Source organism: Elephas maximus, chromosome 11, assembly GCF_024166365.1.
Source record: "Elephas maximus indicus isolate mEleMax1 chromosome 11, mEleMax1 primary haplotype, whole genome shotgun sequence".
Classification (NCBI taxonomy): Eukaryota; Metazoa; Chordata; class Mammalia; order Proboscidea; family Elephantidae; genus Elephas; species Elephas maximus.
Window position 1 is genome coordinate 111,346,708 of NC_064829.1, and position 26,812 is coordinate 111,373,519.

General features: G+C 52.9%; 1 protein-coding gene across 4 annotated transcripts in view; it reads left to right on the plus strand.

The window, feature by feature from the left end:
• The first annotated feature begins 3,251 nt into the window (after positions 1-3,251).
• Positions 3,252-26,812, plus strand: part of AKT2 (AKT serine/threonine kinase 2) — a 58,056-nt gene continuing 34,495 nt past the window's right edge. For 3 of the 4 annotated variants that reach the window (XM_049900488.1, XM_049900491.1, XM_049900492.1), the window contains exons 1-2: positions 3,252-3,406; positions 25,704-25,833. In XM_049900488.1, the coding sequence (XP_049756445.1) occupies positions 25,788-25,833 (46 nt within the window). In that variant the 5' untranslated portion in view covers positions 3,252-3,406; positions 25,704-25,787. Of the gene's footprint in view, positions 3,407-10,752; positions 11,923-25,703; positions 25,834-26,812 lie in introns of those variants that run through there. The other variant, XM_049900490.1, reaches the window with a different exon arrangement.

The following is a 26,812-nucleotide window of genomic DNA, read 5'->3' on the forward strand; positions in this document are numbered from 1 at the left end:
ATTGTGTACCCCCAAAATTTTTGTTAATTTGCCTAGGCCATGATTCTCAGTATTGTGTGATTGTGCACCATTTTGTGATTTTTCCCTGTGTGTTGTAAATCCTATCACTATGATGTTAATGAGATGGATTAGCGGCAGTTATGTTAATGAGATCTACAAGATCGGATTATGTGTTAAGCCAATCTCTTTTATAAAAGGGAGAGGCGAGCGGAGAGACAAGGGGACCTCATACCACCAAGAAAGCAGTGCTGGGAGCAGCACGTGTCTTTTGGACCTGGGGTTCCTGTGCAAAGAAGCTCCTAGACCAAGGGAAGATTGATGATAAGGACCTTCCTCCAGAGCCAGCAGAGAGAGAACGCCCTCCCCTGGAACCGATGCTCTGAATTTGGACTTGTAGCCTACTGGACTGTGAGAGAATAAATTTCTCTTTGTTGAAACCATCCACTTGTGGTATTTCTGTTATAGCAGCACTAGATAACCAAGGCAATCCCTTATGTTGGTCAATCATCCTTGGGACTCCGATCTGTGTGAGAAAGGTTGAAATGGATTAGGGGCCTGACTTCTGCTCCCTGGAGACAGAAAAGGCTTTGAGGGGAAGCTCTTCCTATCCCTCAAGGCAGGATTCTTAACATTTTTTTCTGAATCAAGAGGCCTTTGAGATTTCAGATGGGAAGCCATTGTCCCCTCACCCCAGAAAAGTACGTGTACAGCTCATATTGATATAGTTATGGGTGGGGAGAATGAGCCTTGGTGACACAATAGTTCAGTGCTCCGGCTGCTAACTGAAAGGCTGGAGGTTCGAACCCACCAGCTGCTCCAAGGGAAAAAGACCTGCCGATCTTCTTCCGCAAAGATAAAAAAAAAAAAAAACCATTGCCGTTGAGTGGATTCTAACTCATAGTTACCCTATGGGACAGAGTAGAACTGCCCCACAGAATTTCCAAGGAGCAGCTGGTGGCTTCAAACTGCCAACCTTTTGGTTAGCTGCCAAACCCTTAACCACTGTACCACCAGGGGTCCCCATAAAGATTACAGCCTAGGAAACCGCATGAGGCAGTTCTAGTCTGTCCTGTTGTTGTTGTTAGGTGCTGTCAAGTCGCTTCCGACTCATAGCGACCCTATGTACAACACAACGAAACACTGCCCGGTCCTGCGCCATCCTTACAATCGTTATGCTTGAGCTCATTGTTGCAGCCACTGCGTCAATCCACCTCGTTGAGGGTCTTCCTCTTTTCTGCTGACCCTGTACTCTGCCAAGCATGATGTCCTTCTCCAGGGACTGATCCCTCCTGACAACATTCACAGGTAAGCATCCTTCTGGTATTCTCTGCTTTCAGCCAGGATCCATCTGACATCAGCAATGATAGCCCTGGTTCCACGTCCTCTTCTGAAACCAGCCTGAATTTCTGGCAGTTCCCTGTTGATATACTGCTGCAGCCGTTTTTGAGTGATCTTCAGCAAAATACTCTGTCCTATGAGTCAGAATTGACTTGACCACACACAACACAACAACAACAGAGGTGAGGAAGGGCGTGGTGGTGTTTCAGTGGTAGAGTTCTCGCCTTCCGTGCAGAAGACCTGGTTCTGATTCTCCGCCAATGCGTGTTGCTATGATGTTGAACAGGTTTCTGGGCAGCTTCCAGACTAAGGTGAAAATCAGCCAGTGAAAACCCTATGGCTCACAATGGTTCAATCCGTAACCAATCGTGGGGATGGTGCAGACCGGGCAGTGTTTTGTTCTGTTGTGCATGGGGGCCCCATGAGTCGGGGGCCAACTGGATGGCAGCTACCAACAATGACAAAATTGGTGGGGGGTTCACAGATTCCGTGAAGCCAATCGAAGATTAAAACTCGCTGCGGTTGAGTGGATTCCTACTCATGATGACCCTATAGGAGAGAGGAGAATGGCCCAAGAAGCAGTTGGTGGATTTGAACTGCTGACCTTTTGGATAGCAACCATAGCTCTTAACCACTATGCTACCAGGGTACACAGTGGTGGCCAAAACAGTCCTGGTCTCCTTTCTCATGGGGCTGTCTGTGCAGTGGAGGAGACAGACCTGTCATGAGACACTAAAAAAAAAAAAAAAAAAATCAGCCATGGAAAACCCTACCTAGTGCAGTTTTTCGCTGAAACACATGAGGTCGCCACCAGTCAGAACTGACTTGAAGACAACTTTTTTTCTTCTTTAGTTCCAACATTAGGTTTACTTCTGGGGAAACCGAAGTTCAGCCCTGGGCAGGGCTTGCCTAAGACATTTTTGTAGACTGAGGTGGACCCAGGATTCTTCAGTTCCTAGCCAGGCATTCTCCTCACTAACCAATGCATACTTGTCAAGCTATGTGGCGTTCTGAAATCCAAATTTGGAAGGTAGCTGTCAGTCCCCACCCCTCAACCTACAGAGGGAAGAAACTGGGAGCCAGATGTCTTACAGCTGTCTGGTACAGCAGCTAGTACAGAGGCCAGGATCTGTGCAAAACTCTTTTCTTACAGGGCGATTCTAAGGCCTTTTAGGTCCAAGTTACTCCATAAAAAATTTATATGCCATAAAAAAAAAAAAATAGTGTGTCATAAAAAAACCCAGTGCCGTCGAGTCGATTCCGACTCCTAGCGACCCTATAGGACAGAATAGAACTACCCCACAGAGTTTCCCAACACCCCAGTGACGTGGAGATGATTGTTCCCATTTTGCAGATGTGGAAACTGGGGCACGGAAAGTGGTCAAGTCTTCGGCCCACGGTCACCTGCAAGGAGGAAATTCAAATCTGGGTTTGTATGGCTTCAGAGCCTGAGCTCTTAACCATTACGGACAACCTGAAAAGACAACCTCTCCTAAGGCCCGCTCCCGGGCTCTTTAAGAGTCTCGGGTCCTTCCTTGAGTAAAGGCCAAAAGAGAGTAAAACGAGATCAAAGCGTATGTAAATAAGGACCAGGGGCTGCCGGGATACAATCACTTCGGCTTCCTTCACGGGAAAGCCGGGGTTGGAGTCCCATTGCGCATGCGCAATACTGTCTCGCTTTTCGGTCCTGCACCTGCGCAAGGCCCTTCTACCCAGGCCGGCCCAATCTTGCCTAATGTACGCAAGCACCCTGCTAAGAGCTAGCGCTTTGTCTCTGCGCTTGCGCTCTAGCACGCTCTGACCCCATCCCTCGCTCTTCATACGTCAGTTCCGGTTTGTGGCTGGAGAAGGCGGTATTTCCGACCAGAGGGTGGGAGGGGGCGGTAAAGTGGGGGCTGGGGGGAGGGGGCGGGGGGGCCGCGCCGCGCGAGCCGTTGGGCCTGGCTCTGAGAAAGCGTCGCCTCTGCCGCCGCCGCCGCCGAGGGACAGAAGGAGCGGGAGCAAGCGCAGCGTGGCGATGGGCGGGAGTAGAGCCCCGCCGGAGAGGCTGGGCGGCCGCCGGTGACAGGTGAGTGCGCCAGCGCGTGTCCCCGAGTCCCCCCTCCTTCCCGATGGTCGCGTCCGGGTCCCCCGCGGCGCCGCGCTGGGCCGTACCACCGTGCCCGCCGGGTGGGGATCTCGGTCCTCGAGCCCCCCCGCTTCCGGGACTAAGTGGGGTGGCTGGGCGGGGGCGGTGGGACTATCCCTGAGGGGCTGGGGCCGGGGCCGGGGGCGGTGGCGGCGGGCCGTACCATTGAGGCGGTAGGGGACCTTAGCAAGAGTGAGGGGGAGGACCGAACCACTGAAGGCCCGTGGGTTCAGATCCAGCGTGTGCGGGCTGGAGGCTGAGCCAGTAGGGCGAGGGGAGGTCGTGCCTGGTGTGCGAGGGGTGAACCGATGGCGGGGCGCGCCGTACCAAGTGGAGCAGGGGCTGTACCTTTTTGGGTCTGTGAGAGTCCTTCTAGGATTGTTTTTAGAGGGGAGGGGGCTGTACCAGGTGTGCCCTATGGAGGGCTGTCGGGGTTATTCCACTGAGGCGCTGGAGAGGGGAGCCGTCGAACGCCGAGGGGCGCAGTATCAGCGGAGGAAGGCTGTGATAATTATAATTTTAGAGGAGTTGGGAGGGGGCAGGCCTAAGTGGGTGTTTACTCAAAAACTCATTGCTGTCGAGTCGATTCCAACTCATAGCGACCCTATAGGACAGTAGAACTGCCCCATGGAGTTTCCAAGGAGCACCTAGTGGATTCGAACTGCCACCAGGGTTTCCCAAGTGGGTGTTTAGGGGCGTTTTATGGGAAGTGTTAGGGGCTTATGTCTCATGTATTTGATGGAGGACTAGGGGTTTACATTAAGCTGCGGAGCGGGGATGCTTACCCATTATTAAACTTTTCAATGATTTTTGGGGAAACTGAGATGGTTACTGGGGTGCTTTGGAGCATGGTGTTGCCTGCTTTTCCCAAATTATTTCACCTAATTTTAAGGTGTGTGGGACACCCCTCTGGCAAGTTCTTTTCTTCCAGAGGCGGGTGGGCAGAGTGTTTTAGAAGCCACTGTCTGAAGTTGCCTGAACTTTCATCTCCATAGTACTCTGAATTAAGGAGGGGAAGAGTATCAGGCTTGGATTTGGGGAGCTGTGCTCTCCCGACTGACTTAAGGCTTGGGGCCACTTTTCCCCCATGGCAGGGCGGCTGGGGACCTCTTGAGACTTGAGATTCTGAGGACCCCCTTCCTCTCCTGGCATGGGGTTCAGTAGGCCTGGGATGGAGTAACTAGGCAACCTATGGGCTGCTTTTCAACCTTGTCTAGTCTTCCCAGAGAAGCAGCGGGTGGCCTGGCCTGGTCTGGCCCAGGTTGGCAGTGCCCTGAAGGGGCCCGGCACCAACGCAGACCACTGCAGGTCCTGCCATCATGGGTCACAAGGCTGTTTGTGTCTCCAGGTTACCAGTCTAGCCCATCATGTTTACGCTCACCACCAGGCGGTAACAGCTGGCTGCACCATTAGCTGTTTTCCCAGCTGTTCCTCTCTTCATAGGCCAAGGGGACTTGGGGTAGGGGGCGGTACCCCTGGTCCAGCCTGGTTCAGGGAGAAAGGCCAATCTGAAGGGCTTGGGATAGTTAAACTCCCCACAGGTCTGGTTTCTCAGTGAGCTAGCCACAGACATGAGGCCACCGCCCCCTGCTCCCAGGCCAGCTTTTGGCCTTGCCTTGCTCGGTAACCTTTGCCCGGGGTCTGCAGTTCCCGGAGGGCTGGCCGCAGTCCCTCATTGACCCAGTCAGTGTGGGTTGGTGTTGTGGTCAGAGGGAACGTTGCTCCTGGTCTGCAGTGGCAGCTTCCAAACTGGCGTGCATGGGTCGTGGTTCTCTGGGAGACAGTGGTGGTTCTATGGAATTTCTCTTCACTAGAGGCTTGTTCCTCTGTTTTCTCCCTCTGCCAGCTTGTAGCGGGTTTGCCTGGTGATGTTCACAGCGGTAATAAAAACAGTAATCATGACAACAATGGTTGGCATTTATTGAGTGCATTTTGTGTGCCACACACTGTTCAGAATGCTTTATGTGGATAACTCGCTGAGTGCTTACATCCTAGAAAGGTAGGTACTGTTGTCATGATCTTTGTTTGAGAAGGGGAAGCTGAGGTACAGAGGCAAATTAGTTCATAGCTAGGGAATAGCTGTTGTTTTTGAGCTTTTACCCCATACCAAAGGCACATGATAGGGCTTTTGCACACATGGATTTATTTGAATCTCAGAACACACCTATGGGTTAGATATGGTTATGCCCAATGTTAACACTCTTGGCTGCTAACCAAAAGGTTGGAGGTTCAGGTCCACCCAGAGGCGCCTCAAAAGAAAATTCTGGCAATCAACTGCCGTAAAACCAGCCGTTGAAAGCCTTACGGAGCAGGGTTCCACTCTGACACAGGTGGGGTTGCCGTGAGTCAGGGTTGGCTCAGCAGCAGCTGGTAGCTGGCATGAGGCAGGTAGGGGTACTCATCTCACCAGTGGGGAGACAGTCGCTGTAAAGCGAAATGGCCTGCCCAGGGAAGCTGGAAATGGTCGTGCTGGTATGTGAACCACGGGCCTGGCTTGGCCTCAGAACAGTCCTTGTTCACAAGTGACTGGAACTGTGGCTTCTGTTTGTGAGCATGCACTCTGCCCGGCCCTGGGCTTGGGGCTTTGCACAGCTCGTTGCACTCGGGGGGTGGATATGACGGTCAGAAGTTGAGGCTTCGAGGGGTAATCGGTCTGCTGGAGGTCTCTCAGACCCCAAGGGGCCAAGCTGGGGTTTGAACCCAGGTCTACTTACCCCTGGTGTCACGTGCCTTTTGCTTACGAGGTCCCAGGCTGGAGTGGGTCTCTGTCGCCCTGAAGCCCCTGCCGTGGGCCCTGCCAGCTGTAGCTCACCCTTGGCATGCTTGCCCCGTGTCCCCCCCACGTGAGCACCTCCGTTGGCAGCCAGTCCAGCAGTGATGAATGTCCCTCCACAGAGTAGAGCCAGGACATCTTCTAACCCTGGACAGGGTGTGTGCTGGGAGCAGGGAGAGGACAGACAGCAAGGGAGACATGCAAGAGTGGGCACGGCTACCAGGGTACACGAGTTAGAGGCAGGGTGGTGTGGTCGGTACATGTGCGCCCTCTGACGCTTTTCCAGCTGGCTGTGTGACCTTGGGCCACAGTGTCCACCTCTGTACAGTGGGCTGAGGGGCACCTCACCACCTGTGAGGGTTAAATCTGTGAGTCCATGAGAAGCTCCTGGGACAGTGCCCGGTGCCAGGTAGGTGCTCAGTCAGTACTCGGGATTGGACGTTACAGACTGGGCATCCGCCCTCGCCTTAGCCGTCTCGGGGGTTCCGGTATCCAGTCCCCCAGCCAGGATCCAGGAATCTGGTGTCCTTGTTTCCAGCCTCTAAGGAGCTGCACTGGAGTGATTGGATGCACAGGGCTCCAATGCAGCCCTGCCCTGCTGGCTATGTGATCTTGAGCAGGTTCCTTAACCCCTCTGAGCTTGTTTTATCTTCTGTATCCTATAGGGTCACTATGAGTCAGAGTCCACTCAACGGCGATGGGTTTGGTTTTATTTGGTATCATGCAGATGATGATAATTCTCACCTGACAGGCGTGTAAGATTAAATGGATTAATTTGTGGAAAGCATTTATACCATGGTGGCATAACAGTAAGTCGACAGTAAATGCTTACTGCTTTCACTTTTTAAGAAGAGTGCCTGACACATGGGGAACCCTCAGTATGTCTTCTTGTTGTCAGGTGCCGTCCAGTCGATTCCGACTCATAGTGACCCTGTGTGTAACAGAACGGAACACTGCCCGGTCCTGTGCCATCCTCATAAACCGCTGCTCCATTTGAACCCATTGTCGCAGCCACTGTGTCAATCCATCTCATAGAGGGTTTCCTTTTTTACTGACCCTCTATTTTACCAAGCATGTTGTCCTTCTCTAGAACTGTTCCTTCCTGACAACATGTCTAAAGTATGTGAGACCCAGTCTCACCATCCTTGCTTCTAAGGAGTGTTCTGGATGTACTTCTTGCAAGACAGATTTGTTCGTTCTTCTGGCAGTCCGTAGTATATTCAATATTCTTCGCCAACACCATAATTGAAAGACATTAATTCTTTAGTCTTCCTTATTCATTCTCCAGCTTTTGCATGCATATGAGACGATTGAAAATATCGTAGCTTAAGTCAGGCGCGCTTTAGTCTTCAAAATGACATTCTTGTTTTCTAACACTTTACAAAGGTCTTTTGCAACATATTTGCTCAATGCAATACATTGTCTGATTTCTTGACTCCTGCTTCCGTGGGTGTTGATGGCGGATCCAAGTAAAATGAAATCCTTGATAACTTCAGTCTTTTCTCCATTTATCATGATGCTGCTTATTGGTCCAGTTGTGAGGATTTTTGTTTTCTTTATGTTGAGGTGTAATCCATACTGAAGGCTGTGGTCTTTGATCTTCATCAGTAAGTGCTTCCAAGTCCTCTTCACTTTCAGCAAGCAAGATTGTGTCATCTGCATAATGCAGGTTGTTGCTGAGCCTTCCTCCAATCCGCTGCCCCGTTCTTCTTCATATAGTCCGGCTTCTCCAATTAATTTGCTTAGCATACAGATTAAGTGTGGTGAAAGGATATAACCCTGACACACACTTTCCCTGATTTTAAACCATGCAGTATCCCCTCGTTCTGTTTGAATGACTGCCTCTTGGTCTATGCATCTGAGCACAATTAAGTGTTCTGGAATTCTCATTCTTCGCAGTGTTATCCACGATTTGTTACGATCCACAGTTGAATCCCTTTGCGTCATCAGTAAAACACTGGTAAACATCTTTCTGGTATTTTCTGCTTTCAGTCAAGATCCATTTGACGTCAGCAATGATATCTCTTGTTCCATATCCTCTTCTGAGTCCGGCTTGAATTTCTGGCAGCTCCCTGTCAGTGTACTGCTGTAACTATTTTTGAATTATGTTCAGCATAACTTGACTTACATGAGATATTAATAGTATTGGTCAATAATTTTTACATTACGTTGGATCACTTTTCTTTGAAATAGACGTGAATATGGGTCTTTTCCAGCTGATTGACCGGGTAGATGCCTTCCAGATGTCTTGGCATAGGCGAGTGAATGTTTCCAGTGCTGCATCCGTTTGCCGAAACGTCTCAGTTGGTATTCCATCAATTCCTGGAGCCTCGTTTTTCACCAATGCCTTCGGTGGAGCTTGGACTTCTTCCTTCAGTAGTATCGGTCCTTGATAATATGTTACCTCATGAAATGGTTGAATGTCGATGAATTATTTTTGGTACAGTGACGCTGTATATTCCTTCCATCTTTTGATGCTTCCTGTGCCGTTCAATTTTTTGCCCATGGAAGCAGTACGTATTATTGATTGTAAGGAAGTCTTATTATTTCTGCTAGGACTTTGAGGTGGCTGGCAGCTACTGAGCCTTGTCAGTTAACACCAGGAGGATGGCAGGGCCAAAATTAGCACCTCCATTCTCCAGATGAGGAAACAGGTTCTGGAGGGTGGGGTGGAGGGAACATATAAGCAAGTAAAACTTAGCAAACGCAGCTTCCAGACAGGTCCTCTAGCTTCCTCTCTCTCCCACACCACTGGCCTGAGCCCTCCAAGGTAGAAATTGTAGATCCTTTCCAGATGTCAGGCTCTGTGCTAAAGCGAACCCCCTTTCTACAGGTTCTTTTATTGACTCTCTGGCACTGCCTTGGGAGTGATGGGAGGGCCTTGACCCAGGTGGAGAGAGCAGTGGGGTGGGAAGGGTTGGCTGGAGTGGGCGAGTAGCAGGAGAAGGGTTTGTGGGAGGTGGCAGGGCTGGGTCTTGCAGGGCCTCATAGGCCTGGACAGGGAGTTTGGATTTGATCATGAAGGCATTGTGGAGCTGAGGAATGGTTTTCACGCATCCCATCACCATTATTGAGCACCTTCTGTGTTCTTCGCATTGCTCCAGGTGCTGGGGATACAGTGGTGCACCTGGCAGGGACCCTTATGGAGCCAGAGGAGAGGCAACCCCTCAACCAGGTGAATAGACAAGGAGCAGGATAGAGGGGAGGTGCTAGGCTGGGAATGAAAATCAGGTGTAATGCTAGAGACTAGCTGGATGCTTCTTTCAAGGGGGTGGCAGGGAAGGCCCTTGAGCAGGTGCCTTTGAGCTGATCCCAGAATGACAAGATGAGCCAGTCATGTGGGCTGTGAGGAGCAGGAACAGCCTACCGGGCAGAGGGGACCATGGTGCAAAGGTCTGAAGGGAGGACTGAGCTTGGTAAGGTGCAGCAGCCAGGAGGCCCAGTGAGTGAGGGAGCGGGAAGGAGGTGACCCTCCCCATCCTGTCACTCGGAGCCTTGTAGACTGCCCTGTGGAGCAGTTTGGTGTTTAAGTGGGAGCGACCTGGTCAGGAGTCTGGGTGGTGCAGATGGTTAATGTGCTTGGCTGCTGGCCAAAAGGTGGGAAGTTCACGTCTACCCAGAGGTGCCTGAGAAGAAAGGCCTGGTGTTCTACTTCAGAAAAATCAGCCACTAAAAACCCTTTGAATCACAGTTCTGCTCTGACACACGTGGGATCACCAAGAGTTGGCGTTGACTCGACAGCAGCTGGTGTTTCACCTGGAGATTCAGGGTTTGGATGGTGACCCTTGCTATTGGGGCAGGCCTTAGCATTCTGCTGAGGGCAGATTCTGCAGAGCTGGTCACGGCGTTTCACACCTCTCCCATGTCCCCCGGGTGAGAATCGCTGCCTTAGAACCAGCAAAGACCCACATGCTGGTGGGCCTCCCCTTCCATGGTTCTCATACCGTGTTCCTGGAGCCCCTGGCTGTCACCTTTAAGGAGAGATGTTGGGGGGCCTCAGTGGGGTGAGTTTCTGACCCTTCTTTCCCAGCCCAAGCAGCTGGGCCAATAACAGATATCCAACAACAACGCATAGCCGCAGTGGTGCCTGATAAAAACAGCACCTGCTGGTTCTGCCTTCCGTTCAGCTGGTGGGCCTGAGCCGAGGGCCTGCAGCTTTCCTGCTGGAGAACTGGAAGGAGACCTGGCCTCCTGAGCCTACCCGCTAATGAAAACAGGCCTGTGGTGACAGATCTGTGGTGGAGCGTGGAATCCTAACGGGTGTCCACCCGTTGTCCTCCAGTGAGTTCCGACTCCCGGCCGCCCCGGGTCTGTGGTGACAGATCTGTGGTGGAGCATGGAGTCCTAACGGATGTCCACCCGTTGTCCTCCAGTGAGTTCCGACTCCCGGCCGCCCCAGGCCTGTGGTGACAGATCTGTGGTGGAGCGTGGAGTCCTAACGGATGTCCACCCGTTGTCCTCCAGTGAGTTCCGACTCCCGGCCGCCCCGGGTCTGTGGTGACAGATCTGTGGTGGAGCATGGAGTCCTAACGGATGTCCACCCGTTGTCCTCCAGTGAGTTCCGACTCCCAGCCGCCCCGGGCCTGTGAGGGGAGAGCTGCTCTGTGGGGTTTTCAGCGGCCGATTTTTTGAAGTAGGTCACCAGCTCTTTCTTCCGAGGCACATTTGGGTGGACTTGAACCTCCAACCTTCCGGTCAGCAGCCTAGCACATCAAACCCTACACCACCCAGGGACTCCTGATTGATGTTATGCAGGCAGATGAAATGGTGGTCAGGGAATCGAGAGTGGGGGTGCTCTCATTCTGGTTGGGATAGCCAGGGAGGGTCTCTCTGAGGAGGTGACATCTGAGTTGAGACTGGAAGGCAGTGAGGGAGCCACGGAGGACCTGGGAGAGACCTGCAGACCGAGGAGGAACGAGCTCTGGTTCCCAGTCTCCAGCAGTGAACGCTACGACCCTGAGAGGCCCTGTAACCTGGGCTGAGTCCCCAGCCAGGAAGTGTTGGGGATGGGGTCTCAATTTGGGCTGCCTGGCTGCAGAGTTCCCCAACACCTGAAGGCACTCAGCGAGCGTTGCTTTTGAGCCCGTCATCAGCCATACCCTCAGTGCTTAGCGCAGTAAGCAGCAGGAGCTGGGCTTTTGTTTCTCCAAGGCCTGTTCTTGGGGGTTTTCCTAGAAGGAGCAGGCCTCTTTAGAACAAACCTAGGGTCTCCAGAAGTCCCCTGGGGTGGGGGGAGATGGAAATGAGTGTCTGTCTGGGTTGATCTCCAAGCCTCTTAGAGACCCAGGGACACCCCGCCCCGGGCCCCTCTCCTCGGCTTCCCAGAGCTCTCCGCGGAAGGTGCTTCACCACCAGGCCTCTGGGCTGCACGGTGGGGTGGTTCCGTGGCAGGCTCTTCTGGACAACCAGCCAAGCAGTGAGAGGCCCAGCTGGGGGAGCAGAACCAGGAGGGAAGGAGGAGCGTGGGAGGGGTGGCTGGCTGGGATCTCAGCCTGGCCCCCTTGGGGCAGGACGGGTTGCCAACACTGCACCCATAGCAGGGCCCGGGCGGGCTGGGTGTGTAGAGCCCGGGTCAGCAAGCTGGGGCCGGCCGAGGGGAGACCTGCATGTCAGAGGTCCCTGCAGGAAGTTTGTCGAGCCCAGTCATCCTGCCTGAGAAGCCCGTCTGCAGATGTTTCTAAGGGTGAGGCCAGAAATCCAAGCCTGCCTTGCTTTGCCACCTCATGGGCCCTTCTCTGAAGGAAGTGGAGCAGCTGCCGCTCCCCTGCCCTTCCCGGCCTGGCTTTAGGATTTTCTTCGTCTGGTGGTTAGTTGGTCTACCCCCACCCAACCGGATGGGGTCAGGCTGCCACTGTTGAGTAGTCCAGGCTGGGGGGCAGCCAAGGTGGGTTTGAACCCTGCTTCGGGCTCCTCCCAGTTGCCGTGGGTGCCTTGTTTCATACATGTGTTTTGTATATGTATTTCATCTCTCTGAGGTACGGTTTGCTTAGCTGAAAATGGGAACATTCCTGCCATGTGGGGCTGTGGGGCGCATGCGGGGAGTGAATGTGCCGCAGGGTGCTCATCGCGGGGCCTGATGAGGAGGCACGGGTGCCTTTGAGCTGCTGCCACTGGGGACGCAGTCAGGCTGGGACTTGACGGGCCCCTTGAGAGCCGAGAAGGGGCTCTGGGGGACCAACCTGGGCTTGGTTGGCAGAGTGGGCTCCTGTCTGGGAGAGGGTGGCAGGCCAGTGAGCTGAGCTTCCTGCAAAGAAGGGCTCTGGACAGAAATATTAATCACTTCTGTTCCTGCTTGGCCAGACACTGCCCTGAGCACTTGTGTGTCTTAGCTCTGTGAAATAGGTAATAGTGTCGTCCCCATTTTGTAGTCACAGAAAGATAAACTGTTATCCCCATTTTACAGGTGAAGAAACAGAGGCACAAGGGGGTTATTGGATTTGCCCAAAGTCAAAGTGTTAGTAAGTGACAGAGATGGGAATTGGATCTAGCCATATCTGGGTTCTGGAGTCTTCCTTTTAAAGACTGGCTTTTCTCACCCTGACTAATAAAGTGGTCACCGTGACCATACATGCCATTGCTGCTGTTACAATGATTTCTTCCTTGCTTTTTCTTTCTAGACAGAGCTGGCACAAAATAGGCCTCAGTCATTGGGAGTGATTGGATTAGCCACTCGAGTTGGGGTGTGCTGGCCTCTCTCCGCCCTCTAATGGAGACCTGGCCTTGGCCAGCGCCTTCTCTTCCCCTGAGAAGGGAGGAAGGGATGAGCGTGGGAGGCACCCCCCTCCCCCTGCCTTCAGGTCTGATTCCTGAATGGACTCAGACTCAGGAGCCTGCCCTGGGCTGATTTTGTCCTTGGTGTATTCCATTTGTTCACCACATATTTGTTAAGGGCCTACCTCGTACTGTGCGCCCTTCTGGATGCCGGACAGTGGAACCCAGTCTAGCTGAGGAGCAGAGAAGTAGCATTTGCCCTGCCAGTGCTCAGTGCAGCCAAGGAAAGGAACAGGGCTGGGGGGCTTGGAGAAGGCTCCTGAGGAGAAAGCATTTAAGGCGAGATGTGAAAACCGAAGGAATAGGCCAGGCAGAGGTATGCCATGGACAAAGGCCCTGAGGTGGGAGAGAGCCAGGCAGTGGAGTGGGAGCAAAGTTGGAGGCCTGTGAGCGGGGGGTGAGCCATGTGTGAAGGTGGGTCATAGGGGCCTAAATGGGGGGCCTGGAGCCCAGGGAGACGGGAGAGGACGGGCTGGACTCAGGTGATGGCTGTGGGATGGAGAGAAGGGCGAGGAGCAGAGAGACCGTAGCGGCTTTGGAGCTGCATCTCTCAAACTGCCGTCCACAGGCCTCTGGGGGAGGATGTGGTGTGCGCTCTCTGGTAGTGTCTGCAAGGTGTCTACTATTTTTTAGCTGTGTGTTTTCATTTGGGTGATCGTCCTGAAACGTTGATACAGGCATGTTGTGAGTCAGCTGCATGGTTCCTTTATGCCCACGTGGTGACAGTTTTAATGTGAGTTGCCCCTTCCGTGGCCCTCGATTTCACAGCTTGCCTTTGTGTAACTGCAGCCTCTCTTCCCACGTGCTGGCGTTACCCCAGCTGTGTACGGAGCACCTCTGTAGGGTCCCCAAGACAACCCTGAGCTGTCAAAAAAAATTATCTTTTGAGGTAACGTAAGTATGTGCTTGATCAGGTTGGTATTAAGAGCCTAGTTACTGACGAGGAAGCTGAGGTTCAGAGAAGCTGAGGTGCAGCCAGGAAGCGGTAGAGTCAGAATTTGAGTCGACCGGGCCCAGAGGTGTGAGCCTGGGCCTCCCAGCCCTGTTCGAGCCTAGCCTCAAGAAGGGAGGTGGCTCAGTCTCTTGGGAGCAAGGTCAGAGCGGGGTGGGAGAGGCTCAGGGTTCAGATAGACCTGAGTCAAGTCTGCCTGCATGGCCTTGGGTACCCACTGAGTCCTTCTGGTTCTCGGTTTCGTCATCTGTAAGATAAGGGTCGTCATGGTACCATGAAGGAGACCCAGGTTCTGTTCGTGGCTGCATCTCTTGTGCAACCACCACCCATCCATCAGTGGAAGCTTGCACGTTGCTGTGATGCCGGACAGGTTTCAGCAGAGCCTCCAGACTAAGATTAGGAAGAAAATCAGCCATTGGAAACCCTGTGGGTCATAGTGATCCGATCCACAACCAATCATGGGGATGGCACAGGACTGGGCAGTGTTTTGTTCTATTTTCCATGAGTTGGGGGCTGACTCAACGGCATAGTTCGCAAATGAGCCGGATGGTGGGAGTGTCAGGCTTTGCCAGCACGGGGCTTATTTGGGGGATAACTCCTGGAGAAGAAGGTTGTGACCCAGCCCCTGCACTCGGTTGAGGGAGAGGATTCCATGTGTTGCTTCCCTCCTACCTCAGCCTTACACCAATAGCTCCCCATCTTGCTCCAAGTAAAAGCCACAGCCCTCATGGGCCTCCAGGGCCCTGCGCAACCAGGCCACCTGCTTCCTCGGAAGCCATCTTACCTGCCTAGTTCCCCCTCACCACTCCTGGCTGCTCCTCAGGCTGGCCACACCTCAACCCTGGCCCTTCCCTCTCCCTGGAACCTTCTTCCCCTAGGGCTCCACATAGCTCCCTCATCTCTCTCAGGTTTCCCTCAGATGTCACCAGTTCAGTGAGCCCCTCTGACCACTCCTTCCCACATGCCTAATCCTCCACATGCTACTTTATTTTTCTCCGTAACAATTGTCAACTTCATGTATAGTGTATAATTTGCCTATTTATTTTAATGCCTGTCTCTGCCCCCTCTCGTTGCAGGGAGGGGCAGTCAGGGAAGGCTTCCATGTCTGCTGGAACCTGAAGGGAGAGGGGGATGTGGTAGGTGAAGCTGGGTGGGGGAACAGCATGTGCAGAGGGCCTCGGGTGGGCGAGGACCAGGGGTCTTCAGGGGACCCAGGGAAGGGGAAGGGCAGCAGGGTGTGAGCTGACTGATGAGGCTGGAGAGCGAGTGGGCAGGGGCCGGGGAGGTGGACCCGGCAGCCTCCATAGGGGCCTTGGCTGGGATCCTGGAGGTACTTGGGGAGGGGCAGGAGCAGAGCTGTGTTTGCAGGGGTCCCTCTGCTGGGGCATTTGGAGTCTGCAGCCAGCCAGACAGGAACATTTGACATGATCTCTGTGGGTGCCATAAGGCCCTGCGGGCAGTGGCTCCAGGGGGAGAGCGTGGGGTGGGGGGTCAGGGAAGAGAAGGAAATCTGTTCCAGCACTCATTCCTCTCCCAGTTTCTTTTACAGCCTGCCCACGTCTTCAGCCTGCCTCCAGTCCTACCTGCTCCAAGTAGACAGATGGGGGCAGGTGGGAGGGGTGTGATGTTTAAGAGACCAAAAAAAAAAAAAAAAAAAAGCAATGTCCGTAATGCTGTTTTCTTAAACTGGGATAGGTAAAAATTCACGTGCTACAGAATCTAAAATGCAGGGAGTGACATTCCCCCCATGACTCCAACCACCAGAGGAAATTAATATATGTTGGGTGTCCTGGTGGTGCAGTGGTTAAGAGCTGAGCTACTGACCAAAAGGTCAGCAGTTTGAATCTGCCAGCTGCTCTTTAAAAACCCTATGGGGCAGTTCTACGCTGTCCTATAGGGTTGCTATGAGTTGGAATCAGCTAGATGGCAGTGGGTTTGGCTTTTTAATGTGGGTTGAGCAATTCCTGTGTTGGACTCTGTTCTGAAGCTTTACGTGAATTCACTCATTTAATCTTCACACCAGCCGTAGGAGGCATGGATCGGTACTATGCCTAATAGACAGACGAGGAAACTAAGGCGAAGAAAGAAGTGATGTGTTCAAGGCCACCTAGTCAGCAGGTGGCATAGCTGGGACTGAAACCTTGGCATTTGGTTTCAGCAAGGCCACTTGGCTCCTGCATCTGTTATTTCGCTTCCCTTAGCTCTTTGGCACAATTCCTTCTGATGTTTTTTCTACGTATGTGACCTTTACACATACATGTGGTCATGTCCTCAAGTCTAAGACAACATTCCCCAAAAGATCCCTTACTGGTTGTGTGGCTGATTTCCGAAAAGAACACTGCATATTATGGGTATACGTGGACCGCGAGACACATGTTGGCTTCGGTAACGCCAGCATGTGGAAACTTAAACATGGTAGAATCCAGGTGACGTGGTTTGTATCTGTGCTTCAGAAAAGGGGTCACGTTGTACGTTCTGTTGTGCAGTAAGCCTTTGTCACGGAATGCTCGTGACCTCAGTGTTGGCATTCTAGGTTGATTTTTGTCCTTAGGGTGGTTGTGGTGTGTTCTGTTGAGTGATGGACCCTCTCCACGGGAGGGGGTGTGTGTGCTGTGCTGAGCCGTTCACATGCGTGAGCCCCGAGATGGAGGTACTGCCCTCGTCCCCACCACACAGAAGAGGAAACTGAGGCTTGGGGAGGTGATAAAGTGGTGGAGCTGGCACCCAGATTGAGGTCAGCGTGACTAAAGGCTGTGTGGTACTGTGAGGTGAAGCCAGGACCCTGCAGCCAGGCTGCCTAGGACTGCTTCCAGCTCCATTCTTCCTGACCAGGTTTGGGGCAAGTAGTTTAACTTCTGTGCCTCAGTTTCTTTATCTTTAAAATGGAGACAGTACAGTACCTACCTCATAAGGTTGCTGTGAGGGTTGGATTTGCATTTATAGAGCCCGTAAATGTGCATCCTACAAGGATTAGCTCTCTTCAGTGTAATCACCATACTCCACCACTGCTACCAGTCACTGTCTGTCGATCCGACTTATGGCACCCCCATGCGTGTCGGAGTAGAACTGTGCCCCATAGGGTTTTCAGCGGTTGATTTTTCAGAGGTGGGTCACCAAGCCATTCTTCTGAGGTGCCTGTAGGTGGACTTCAACGTGTTGTTGTTATGTTGTTAGGTGCTGTCGAGTTGGTTCCAACTCATAGCGACCTGTGTACAGCAAAACAAAACACTGCCTGGTCCTGTGTCACCCTCACAGTTGTTATGCTTGAGCCTATTGTTGGCAGCCGCTGTGTCAGTCCATCTTGTTAGGGTCTTCCTCTTTTTCGCTGATCCTCTACTACCAAGCATGGTGTCCTTTGCATCGTGCTTGGTCCCGCCTGATAACATGTCCAAAGTACTTTCCATCCTCACTTCCAAGGAGCACTCTGGCTGTACTTCTTCCAAGATAGACTTGTTTGTTCTTCTGGCAGTCCATGATATATGCAGTACTCTTCACCACCGCCATAATTGAAAGGTGTCAGTTTGTCTTCGGTCTTCCTTTTTCCTTGTCCAGCTTTCGCATGCATGTGAGGTGATGGAAAATATCACGGGTTGGGTCAGGCGCACCTTCGTCCTCAAAGTGACATCTTTGTTTTTTTAACACTTTTGCAGCAGATTTGACCAATGCAATACGTTGTTTGATTTCCTGACTGCTGCTTCCACGGCTGTTGATTGTGGATCCAAGTAAAATAAAATCCTTGACGACTTCAGTCTTTTCTCCATTTATCATGATGTTGCTTATTGGTCCAGTTGTGAGGATTTTTGTTTTCTTTATGTTGAAGTGCAGTCCATACTGAAGGCTGTGGTCTTTGATCATCAATAAGCACTTCAAGTCCTCTTCACTTTCAGCAAGCGAGGTTGTGTCATCTGCATATCGCAGGTTGTTGATGAATCTTCTACCAATCCTGATGCCACACTCTTCTGCATATAGTCCAGCTTCTTGTATTATTTGTTCAACATACAGATCGAATAGGTATGGTGAAAGGATACAACCCTGATGCACACCTTTTCTGGTTTTAAACCATGTAGTATCCCCTTGTTCTGTTCAAACAACTGCGTTTTGGTCTATATACAAGTTCCTCATGAGCACAATTAAGTGTTCTGGAATTCCCATTCTTCGCAATGTTATCCATAATTTGTTATGATCCACACACAGTCAGATGCCTTTGCATAGTCAAAAAAACACAGGTAAACATCTTTCTGGTGTTCTCACTTTCAGCCAGGATCCATCTGACATCAGCAATGATATCCCTTGTTCCATGTCCTCTTCTGAATCCGACTTGACTTTCTGGCAGTTCCCTGTCGAAATACTGCTACAACCGCTTTTGAATGATCTTCAGCAAAATTTTACTTGCGGTGTGTATTAATGATATTGTTTGATAATTTCTGCGTTCTGTTGGATCACCTTTCTTTGAAATGGGTGCAAATATGGATTTCTTCCAGTTGGTTGGCAGGTAGCTGTCTTCTAAATTTCTTGGTATAGACTAGTGAGCACCTCAGCACTGCATCTGCTTGTTTAAACATCCCAGTTGGTATTCTGTCAATTCCTGGAGTCCTGTTTTTCGCCAGTGCCTTCAGTGCAGCGTGGGCTTCTGCCTTCAGTACTGTGAGTTCTTGATCAATATGCCACCTCCTGAACTAGTTGAACATCCACCAGTTCTTGTTGGTGTAGTGACACTGTATATTCCTTCCATCTACTTTTGAGGCTTCCTGCATCAGTCAATATTTTGCCCATAGAATTCTTCAGAATTGCAACTGGAGGTTTGAATTTTTTCTTCAGTTATTTCAGCTTGAGAAACGTCAAGCATGTTCTTCCCTTTTGATTTTCTGTTTCCAGGTCTTTGCACATTTCATTATAAAACTTTGTCTTCTCCAGGTGCCCTTTGAAATCTTCTGTTCAGCTGTTTTGCCTCATCATTTCTTCCATGTGCTTTAGCTGTTCTGCGTTCAAGAGCAAGTTTCAGAGTCCCTTCTTACACCCATTTTGGTCTTTTTTTTCTTTCCTGTCTTTTTAATGACCATTGGCTTTGTTTTACGTGTGATGTTCTTGATGTCTTCCCACAGCTCGTCTGGTCTTTGGTCATCAGTATTCGGTGTGTCAAATCGATTCTTGAGATGGTCTCTAAATTCAGGTGGGATATACTCAAGGCTGTACTTTGACTCTCCTGGACTTATTTTAATTTTCTTCAGCTTCAGCTTGAAACCTGCGTGTGATCAATTGATGGTCTGTTCTATAGTCGGCCCCTGGCCTTGTTCGGACTGATGATACTGATCTTCTCCATTATCTCTTTCCACAGATACAGTCGATTTGATTCCTGTGTTTTCCATCTGGTGAGGTCCACGTGTGTAGTCACCATTTATGTTGTTGAAAAAAGATATTTGTAATGAAGAAGTCATTGGTCTTGGTTGTCATACTGTAGGTTCCTCTTGTCTTTGAAGTTATTTCATGAAAAAGCCCTCCTCTGGGAGCTGTAGGTAAGGCATGGATTAAAGGGCAGATGGTAGAGGCTCCTGGGGGGCTGCCACCACCTTGGCAAGCCTTAGCAGCACCAAGAAGGAGGCCTCACCCCAACTAGTCTCCTGCCCCAGATCCTCTGCCATTCCGCCTGCCCCCCGTCCCTCCTGTGCTGCCTGGCATGGAAACCAGGTTGGTGAGAGGGGGCGACAGAAAAAAGGAGTCAGTGGCAAGGAAAGGAATTGAACTTACTTTGAGCCTGTGCTGTGTTCTGGGTGCAGGGGACCAGTGTATACACATTCATCCCACAACTGTTTATTAAGCACCCACTGTGTACCCAGTGCTGCGTGAGCTCTGGGGATCCAGCAGTGACCAGGACAGAGGAGACACTGCCCTCATCATGCTAACCTTGTAGTGGGAGAGAGGTAGACAGTGAACCAACAAACAAGTAAACATGTACAGGTGATCCCCAGACCCCCAGCTTCCAGTGTATCTGAGTTATAAGCAACCACACTTACGACCTTCCTCCGCTCCCTTCTGTCCTGAGCTGCTAGTCCAGGCCCTGCGGCATTATGTTAGTTGCCCCTCGAGAATCTGAGATGAAGCTTCTGAGGGGGCCGCAGTTCTAGACCATTGTGAAATAAGACCCCAGAGTCAAACAGATGGAAAGAAAAATGTTTTAAAATCATTTGCTGTAGAATGTTTGAGACAGATGGAATAAGTTGGAGCTGCCTGTGCGCTCAGGCCCAGTGCCATCAAGGCCCCTCAGGTGCCCCTATTCCAGGCACCCCCTCCCCGCTCAGAGCTCCCTCATGGCCAGCATGCTTGCGTTCCGTTCAGCTTTATTCCCGCCGAGGCTGATTGAGGACCATAGCTTTGGCCCGTGGCTGGTGTGCTGCCAGTGCTTTCCTTCCCATACTCCAGCCTCCCCCTGGTCAGGATGCAGGTAGGAAGCGTCATTGCACAGGTAAGAACACAGTGGGTGTCACTGACCGGGCCACACAGCCAAAAAGCAGAGCCTGAGGCTGAAGCTCATTTGTTAGACTCTGGATTTCTCTCTCTCACCTGCTAGTGACAGCCTTCTTGATGGGGACATCGAGGCAGGTCAGCCTTCCGGGGATGGGACGAGCACAATTTGGGCGCCCCCATATCTTCTGGACTCTTAAACTCATGTTATTTTTCACAGTTACTTTTTTTGTCATAAAATACACAGAAATCCACCAAACACATTGTGCGTGGTGCAGTATACTGAATAACTGTATAGCGAAGCCCCGCGTAAACCGCCACCCAACAAATAGAAATGGAACGTGTCGGCTCCCAGAAGCCCCTTCTCCTCCACCCCTCAGTACCCTCCTCCCAAATATAGCCGGTCTCCTGACCTTTGTTTTCTTGAGTTTCTGCACAGTATTACAAGCCAGAAGTACATCCCTGAAAAAATAGTGTAGTTTTGCCTGTTTTGAGCTTGATACAAATAGGCCTGTACTCCATGTGTTGTTTTGTGCCCGGCTTCTTTCTCTCAGTGTAATGTTCCTGCACTTCACCCCTGCTGTGATACCAAACTGTAGTTTGTTCTTTTTTTTATTGCTGGGTAGTATTCCACCGTAGGAATTGAGCACAGCTTGTTTATCCATTCACCTGTTGGTAGACATGGTGAGTGTTCCCAGCTTGGCGTCACCGTGAACGTGGCTGTGTAGACATTCTAGTGCGTGTCTTTTGGTAAACGTATTTACACGTTTCTGGTGGGGGACTATAGAGTAGGTGTATGTGGTGCTTTAATGCTCACTGTTCTCACAGTGACTGTGTGAGTGTGGTGGTTTTCACTCCCACTCAGCTTCATTTCTGGTAACACTGCCCCCAGTAGTGAACAAGAGTTCTGGCTCCTCCACTTCCTTGCCAACACTTGGCATTGTCGGTTTGAAAAATTTTAGCCATCCCTGGTGGGTGGTTTTTGGAGCCCTGGTGCTGCAGTGGTTAAGAGCTCGGCTGCTGACCAAAAAGTTGGTAGTTCGAACCCACCAGCTGCTTCTTAGAAACCCTATGGGGCAGTTCTTCTCTGTCCTGTAGGGTCATTATGAGTTGGAATTGACTCCACAGCAACGGGTTTGGTTTTTTTGTTCTGTTTTGGTGGGTGGTTTAATTTGCATTTCCCTGTAACTAATGAGATTATGTGTGTTCCTTGGTTGAGTGGGGGTGTCCTCTCCTGGGAAGCATCCTTGGTCCTGTCACATTGCCTCCCAGGCTTCTTGCTGCTAGCCTACAGCTACAGCCCAGGCCCGCAGCAGACTCAGGGCCGGATGCCCTAGGAGGCAGCGAGTAGGTTCAGAGCCTCGGAGCCACTCCCTGCCATGGGGCATGCTGCCCGCAGGCTGGGCGGCTGGGGCGGGCCCCTGCGTGCTGGCACCCAGACTCCAGAGGCAGCGTCTCCTCCAGCCTGGGTGCCCTCCGTCCCCCACCGGCAGCTCCCCCGTGAGCAGGCCATCATCTTGGCCGCAGTGCTGGTGTTTCATCATCGCAGGACTGCGTCACAGACACCTCCGTGGAGGCGCCACCCTCAGTGGGAGGACAGGGCAGGATCCAGGCGGGACACAGGGGATCTTCAAGTTCCTCCTTCTGCCCTTGCCTCAGCTGCCGCTCGCTGCTTTGTGGCCGAAATAAGAGTGTGAAAAGTAGCTCTGGTGCATCAAGCAGTGGCCAGGGCCTCCGCCACTTCCCGGCTGGGCGACTCCAGGTAAATAGCCGCCCTTCTCTGAGCCTCTGGCCTCACTTGCACCTGGTCAGGGCTCCTCTGGCTGGGTGGTGGGGCGCGCTCAGGAGAAAATTGTGGAAGCGACCGGCACCCTGCCCAAGGCCACCCAGCAGGCTGGTATCTCTTGGACTCTGGAGCCCTAGCCACTCTTGGCCACACCCACTGCCTTCACATCCATCTTTGTGATGGTGGCAGCCGTGTCCCTGGGTGATTACCAGGTGCCAGGCCAGAGGCCGAGCCCTCTGCTTACAGTGTGTGGCTTGGCGCTGAGGGCAGCCCTGGCGCCGCAAGATACACAGAGACTCCGAGAGGTGAAGTCACTGGGCCAGTGAGAGGAGGGTTGGGTTGAGATGGGACACCAGGCCCTGCTCCCTGCCTCCCAGCCCTTTGAGAAGTAATCCCAGCTTGTACCAGGAAAGTTTTGTGGTCTGGGGAGGAATCCCGTCCCTCCTGACCACAGCCCACAAGGCCCTGCGTGCTCTACCCTGCCCCCCACCCCTCACTTGTCCCCTTGTAGCCACACGGGCCTCCTTGCAGTTCTTGAGACTCACCCAGCTCCTTCCTGCCTCAGGGTCTTTGCATTTGCTGTTCCCCTGCCTGAAATTCTCTTCCCTGGATGTCTACCTAGCCCCCTCCCTCCGTTAATTCAGGCATATGTACAGTGCGGCTAAAACAGCACCATTCCTCACCATCTTTTTACCATTTGACTTTCTTCTCCCCCCCGCACGCCCCGGACGTTGTGACGTGTGCATTGGTGTGCTGGTGCATTGCCTTCCTCCCGCCGGAATGTGAGCTTCTGGAAGGCAGAGGCTGTCTTAGTGACTGCTCTGTCTCCAGCACCCAGGACAGTGCCTGGAGCTCTGGAAAGATTGGTGGCGTGAATAGACTGGACGTGTTTCCGTGGCTGCATCTGGTCCCAGGCCGGGCATCTGTAGGGGAGATGTGGGCTCATTCCTTGTGTACTCAGCAGATGCCCAGCCGTCGTGTTGGCCCGTTGGATCTGTGTTGGAAGGTTACAGTGGGGAGAATCGTCCTGAGCAGGGGTGCGCAGAGAGCACCCTACCCTGAGTCAGGAAGGCTTCCTGGAGGAGGTGGCTGGTTCACCAGAGACCCCAGGAGGAGGGAGAAGAACCACAGAAGGTGCAGGTGGCAGAGGCCAGAGGGAAGGGGCTGAGTGGCACAGGCTGAAATAGAGAGTGGGGTGGGGGGAGCCAAGGCTGGAGAGAGGATGGCCAGGGTGTGGGGTTCTGGGAGCCAGGTGCTGTGCCACTCAGCGTGTGATCTGGGCTCACGCAGGGCCTCCTTTGCGGTGGGGAAGACTCGGTCTTGTGTTGCCAGGGCACTGGGGAGCCATGGAAGGGTCTTGAACAGGCAGGACAGGGCCACATTTCCATGGAGTACAGATTAGAGGGATGGAGAGCAGAGTCTGGGAGTCCAGGGAGGGGTGGGGTTTCAGGCAGTCCAGTGGACAGGCCACAGGGCCTGATGGGCTGCGCAGGGTGGGAGGTGCGCAGGGTGAACAGGCGGGAGGTTGCTGGAGAAAGCCAGCAGAGCCAGCCCCTGAAGGGCCTGGAATCCAAGCTGAGGATCTTGCGTTTTTTCACTGCAGATGGTGGTGAGTTATGGGAGGTTTTTGAGCAGTGAAGGCGGGGCCAGACTTGAGGGTCCCTCTAGCCACCCAATCGGACAGGTTGGAGGGAGTGAGAGTGGGCGGGGGGGGAGTGTACAGGAGGAGGTGGGGGTGAGTCAGGCCTGAGGAGGAGGGGCAGGATGGAAAGAGGTCACAGTAGAGAGAGAGAAACAGATGGGCTATTTATGGTCGAGGGTTCTAATTGGGGCACAGAGTGAGCCCATCAGGGTGCCAGTCATGCCCAGGGGAGGAGGGAGCCCCAGCCCCAGGTCCTCTCCTTTGTCGTCACTCGGAGTCCCGTCGTGATTTCTCACCCTGGTTACTTCCCAACACAGTCTGTCTTGTCTTCCCACCCACTTCCTCCCACTCACCTCCCTTCCCTCTGCCCGCCCGGGCAGCCTGCCACTGTCACATGCCAGGCAGTAGCGTGTCCGGCCCATGAGCTCCCCTGGGGCACGAGAAAAAGCTGATGCCCACGGTGTCCCTGGAGCCAGCTGCTCCTTCTCAGGGGCCGAGGTAGCTCCTGACCTGCTGTCTGCAAATCACCCCAGGCTGGGCAGGTGAAAGGCCCTGGGGGCTCAGTCTTAGTTATCTAGTGCTGTTATAACAGGTATACCACAAGTGGGTGGCTTTAACGAGCAGAAATGTATTTTCTCACAGTTTAGGAGGCTAGAAGTCCAAATTCAGGGTGCCGACTCTAGGGGAAGGCTTTCTCTGTCGGCTCTGGAGGAAGGTCCTTTTCCTGTCTGAGCTTCTGCTCCTGGGTGATCTTCACATGGCTTGCATCTCCTTTCCAGCGTCTCTGCTCTGCTTGCTTTTAATCTCACTAGTATCTCAAAAGAGATTGACTCAAGATACACTTTGCACTAATCCTGCCTCATTCACGTGACAAAGACAGCCCAGTCCCAAATGGGTTTATAACCACAGGCACAGAGGCTAGGATTCATCGTGTATATTTTTGGGGAACACACTTCAATCCATAACAGGCTCTGTGGCCCCTGTCCAGGCCCGCGGCTCCAGGTGGGGGCCCAGCTGGCAATTGCCTGGTGCCCTTCTCTCCTCCACTCTGGAAACCTGACAAGAAGCAGTGGCCTTGGCGTCTGTCAGTCTGTCGGCTGCTGGTCCCCGAGGACGGAAGCAGAGGTTTTGGGGAAGGGACCAGGGCCTTGGTCGAGCCCCCAGGACTGGCTCCTAGGCCCCAGACAGATGCAGACGCAGTAGGTGGCTTTCTTGTTCCCGATCCTGGCGCATCTGAGGCCTGTCTGTCCTCAGTCACCTGGTGGGGGCAAGGAGGGAACTGTGGTTCAGGGAGTGACATGGCATGGGGGAGGGCACTTGGTTTGCTGAAGGTGGCAGACTGGTGGCTCCGTGGCCTAGAAAAGAGTGAGAAAGAGAGAGAGAGAGTGTGTGTGCTTTGGGAGCAGGGTGGGGAGGAGGGCGGTAGGGACATGTTGGTGGCTTTGAGCACCTCCCTCGGGTGCCCAGGGCTGTCTGATTCATCCTGGGTTACCTCAGCGCTGGGGCACGGGAGTGACGCAGGGGGCAGAGCCGAAGCCACCTTGACATCGCCCAGTCAGACGTAAGGGGGGTGGAGGGGGCGCCTCCCCTCAGCATGGGTGTTCTGAGTGCAGGGGCTGGCCTGTGCAGACCCCAGGGAGCTCTGCTCCCCTCAGACTGGGGCCCTGAGAGCAGGGTCATGTCCGTCCATCTTCCCCACAGACTGGGGCCCCTGAGGGCAGGGCTCTCCCCCACCCTCATGGCTCCACCCTGTGCAGAGCACAGAAAAGCAGCCGGAGCAAGGATGTCCTGAGGGAAGGGGCTGGGGCGGAGTCCTGCGTACTCTGACTGACGGGCTCCCCTCTTGTCTTGCAGATTCTTCTCTGTGCACAACGCCTCCTGCATGTCGTGCTGCCTCGAGGTGCCCTGAGCTAGGTGCCAGCGTGTCACGCTGCCACCATGAACGAGGTGTCTGTCATCAAAGAAGGCTGGCTCCAGAAGCGTGGTAAGGGGCTGCTTTTGCCCACAGGCTCGCCTGTCTCCCCCCAGCCCCGGCTCTCCTTTTGGCAGCTGGTGCCCTGAGAAGCAGAAGTGTAGGGGCTTCACCAGCATTCCACAACGTATGCCTGCCCCCGGGGCAGTAGCTACCTGCAAGCCCATTTCATGGAACCTTTCAGAGGTCTCAGCAGGGAAGCTGCGGCTCTGCCTGGGGCAAGTACCTGGACACCCGGTGTGAACCTACAGGCCAGGCCTCAGGCTCTGCTTTTGCGTTAGTGATCACTCATAGCCCCATTTTATAGATAAAGAAGTGAGGCTCAGAGAGGGGAAGTTACTTAACTAAAGCTACACAGTGAGCATATGTGGTGTGCTGGCCCTCCGAGGCTCTGAGAATACGATGGTGCCCTCGTGGAGTGTACATTCAGTGAGGGGGCAGGGGGCATGAACCGTTAGATAGGTAAATAAGTAGACATATAATGTCAGGTGGTGATAAGCGCTGAGAGGAAAGATAGGAACTATGTGAAGAAGAAGGGGCTAGAGAGAGATGGGAGGGTGGGGGGGGTGGGGTGACATTGAATAGAGGCCTGGAGCAGGTAAGGGAGTGAGCCAGACAGGGCCGGGCAGGGCTGTCCCAGGGGGAGGGGACAGCAAGGACAAAGGCCCTGAGGCAGGAGTGTGTCTGGTGTATTCTAGGAACAGTGAGTTGGCCAGTGTGGCTGAAGCAGAGCGAACGAGGGAGGAGTGGAGGTGGAGGGACGGTGTGGCCCTGCAGGCCCCAAAAGGTCCTTGGCCTTGACTCTCTGTATAGTGGAAAGCCCTGGAATGTTGTCAGCCAGGGTGTGGTGTTTTCTGATTGTACAGATGAGGAAACTGAGGCCCGAAGAAATGAAGTCATTTATAGGGAAGAGATTCAAACCCCCAGGGCTGTCTGTCCCCAGAACCTCTGACCTGCCATGGGACACCAGCCAGCTGATAGCAGTAGCCTG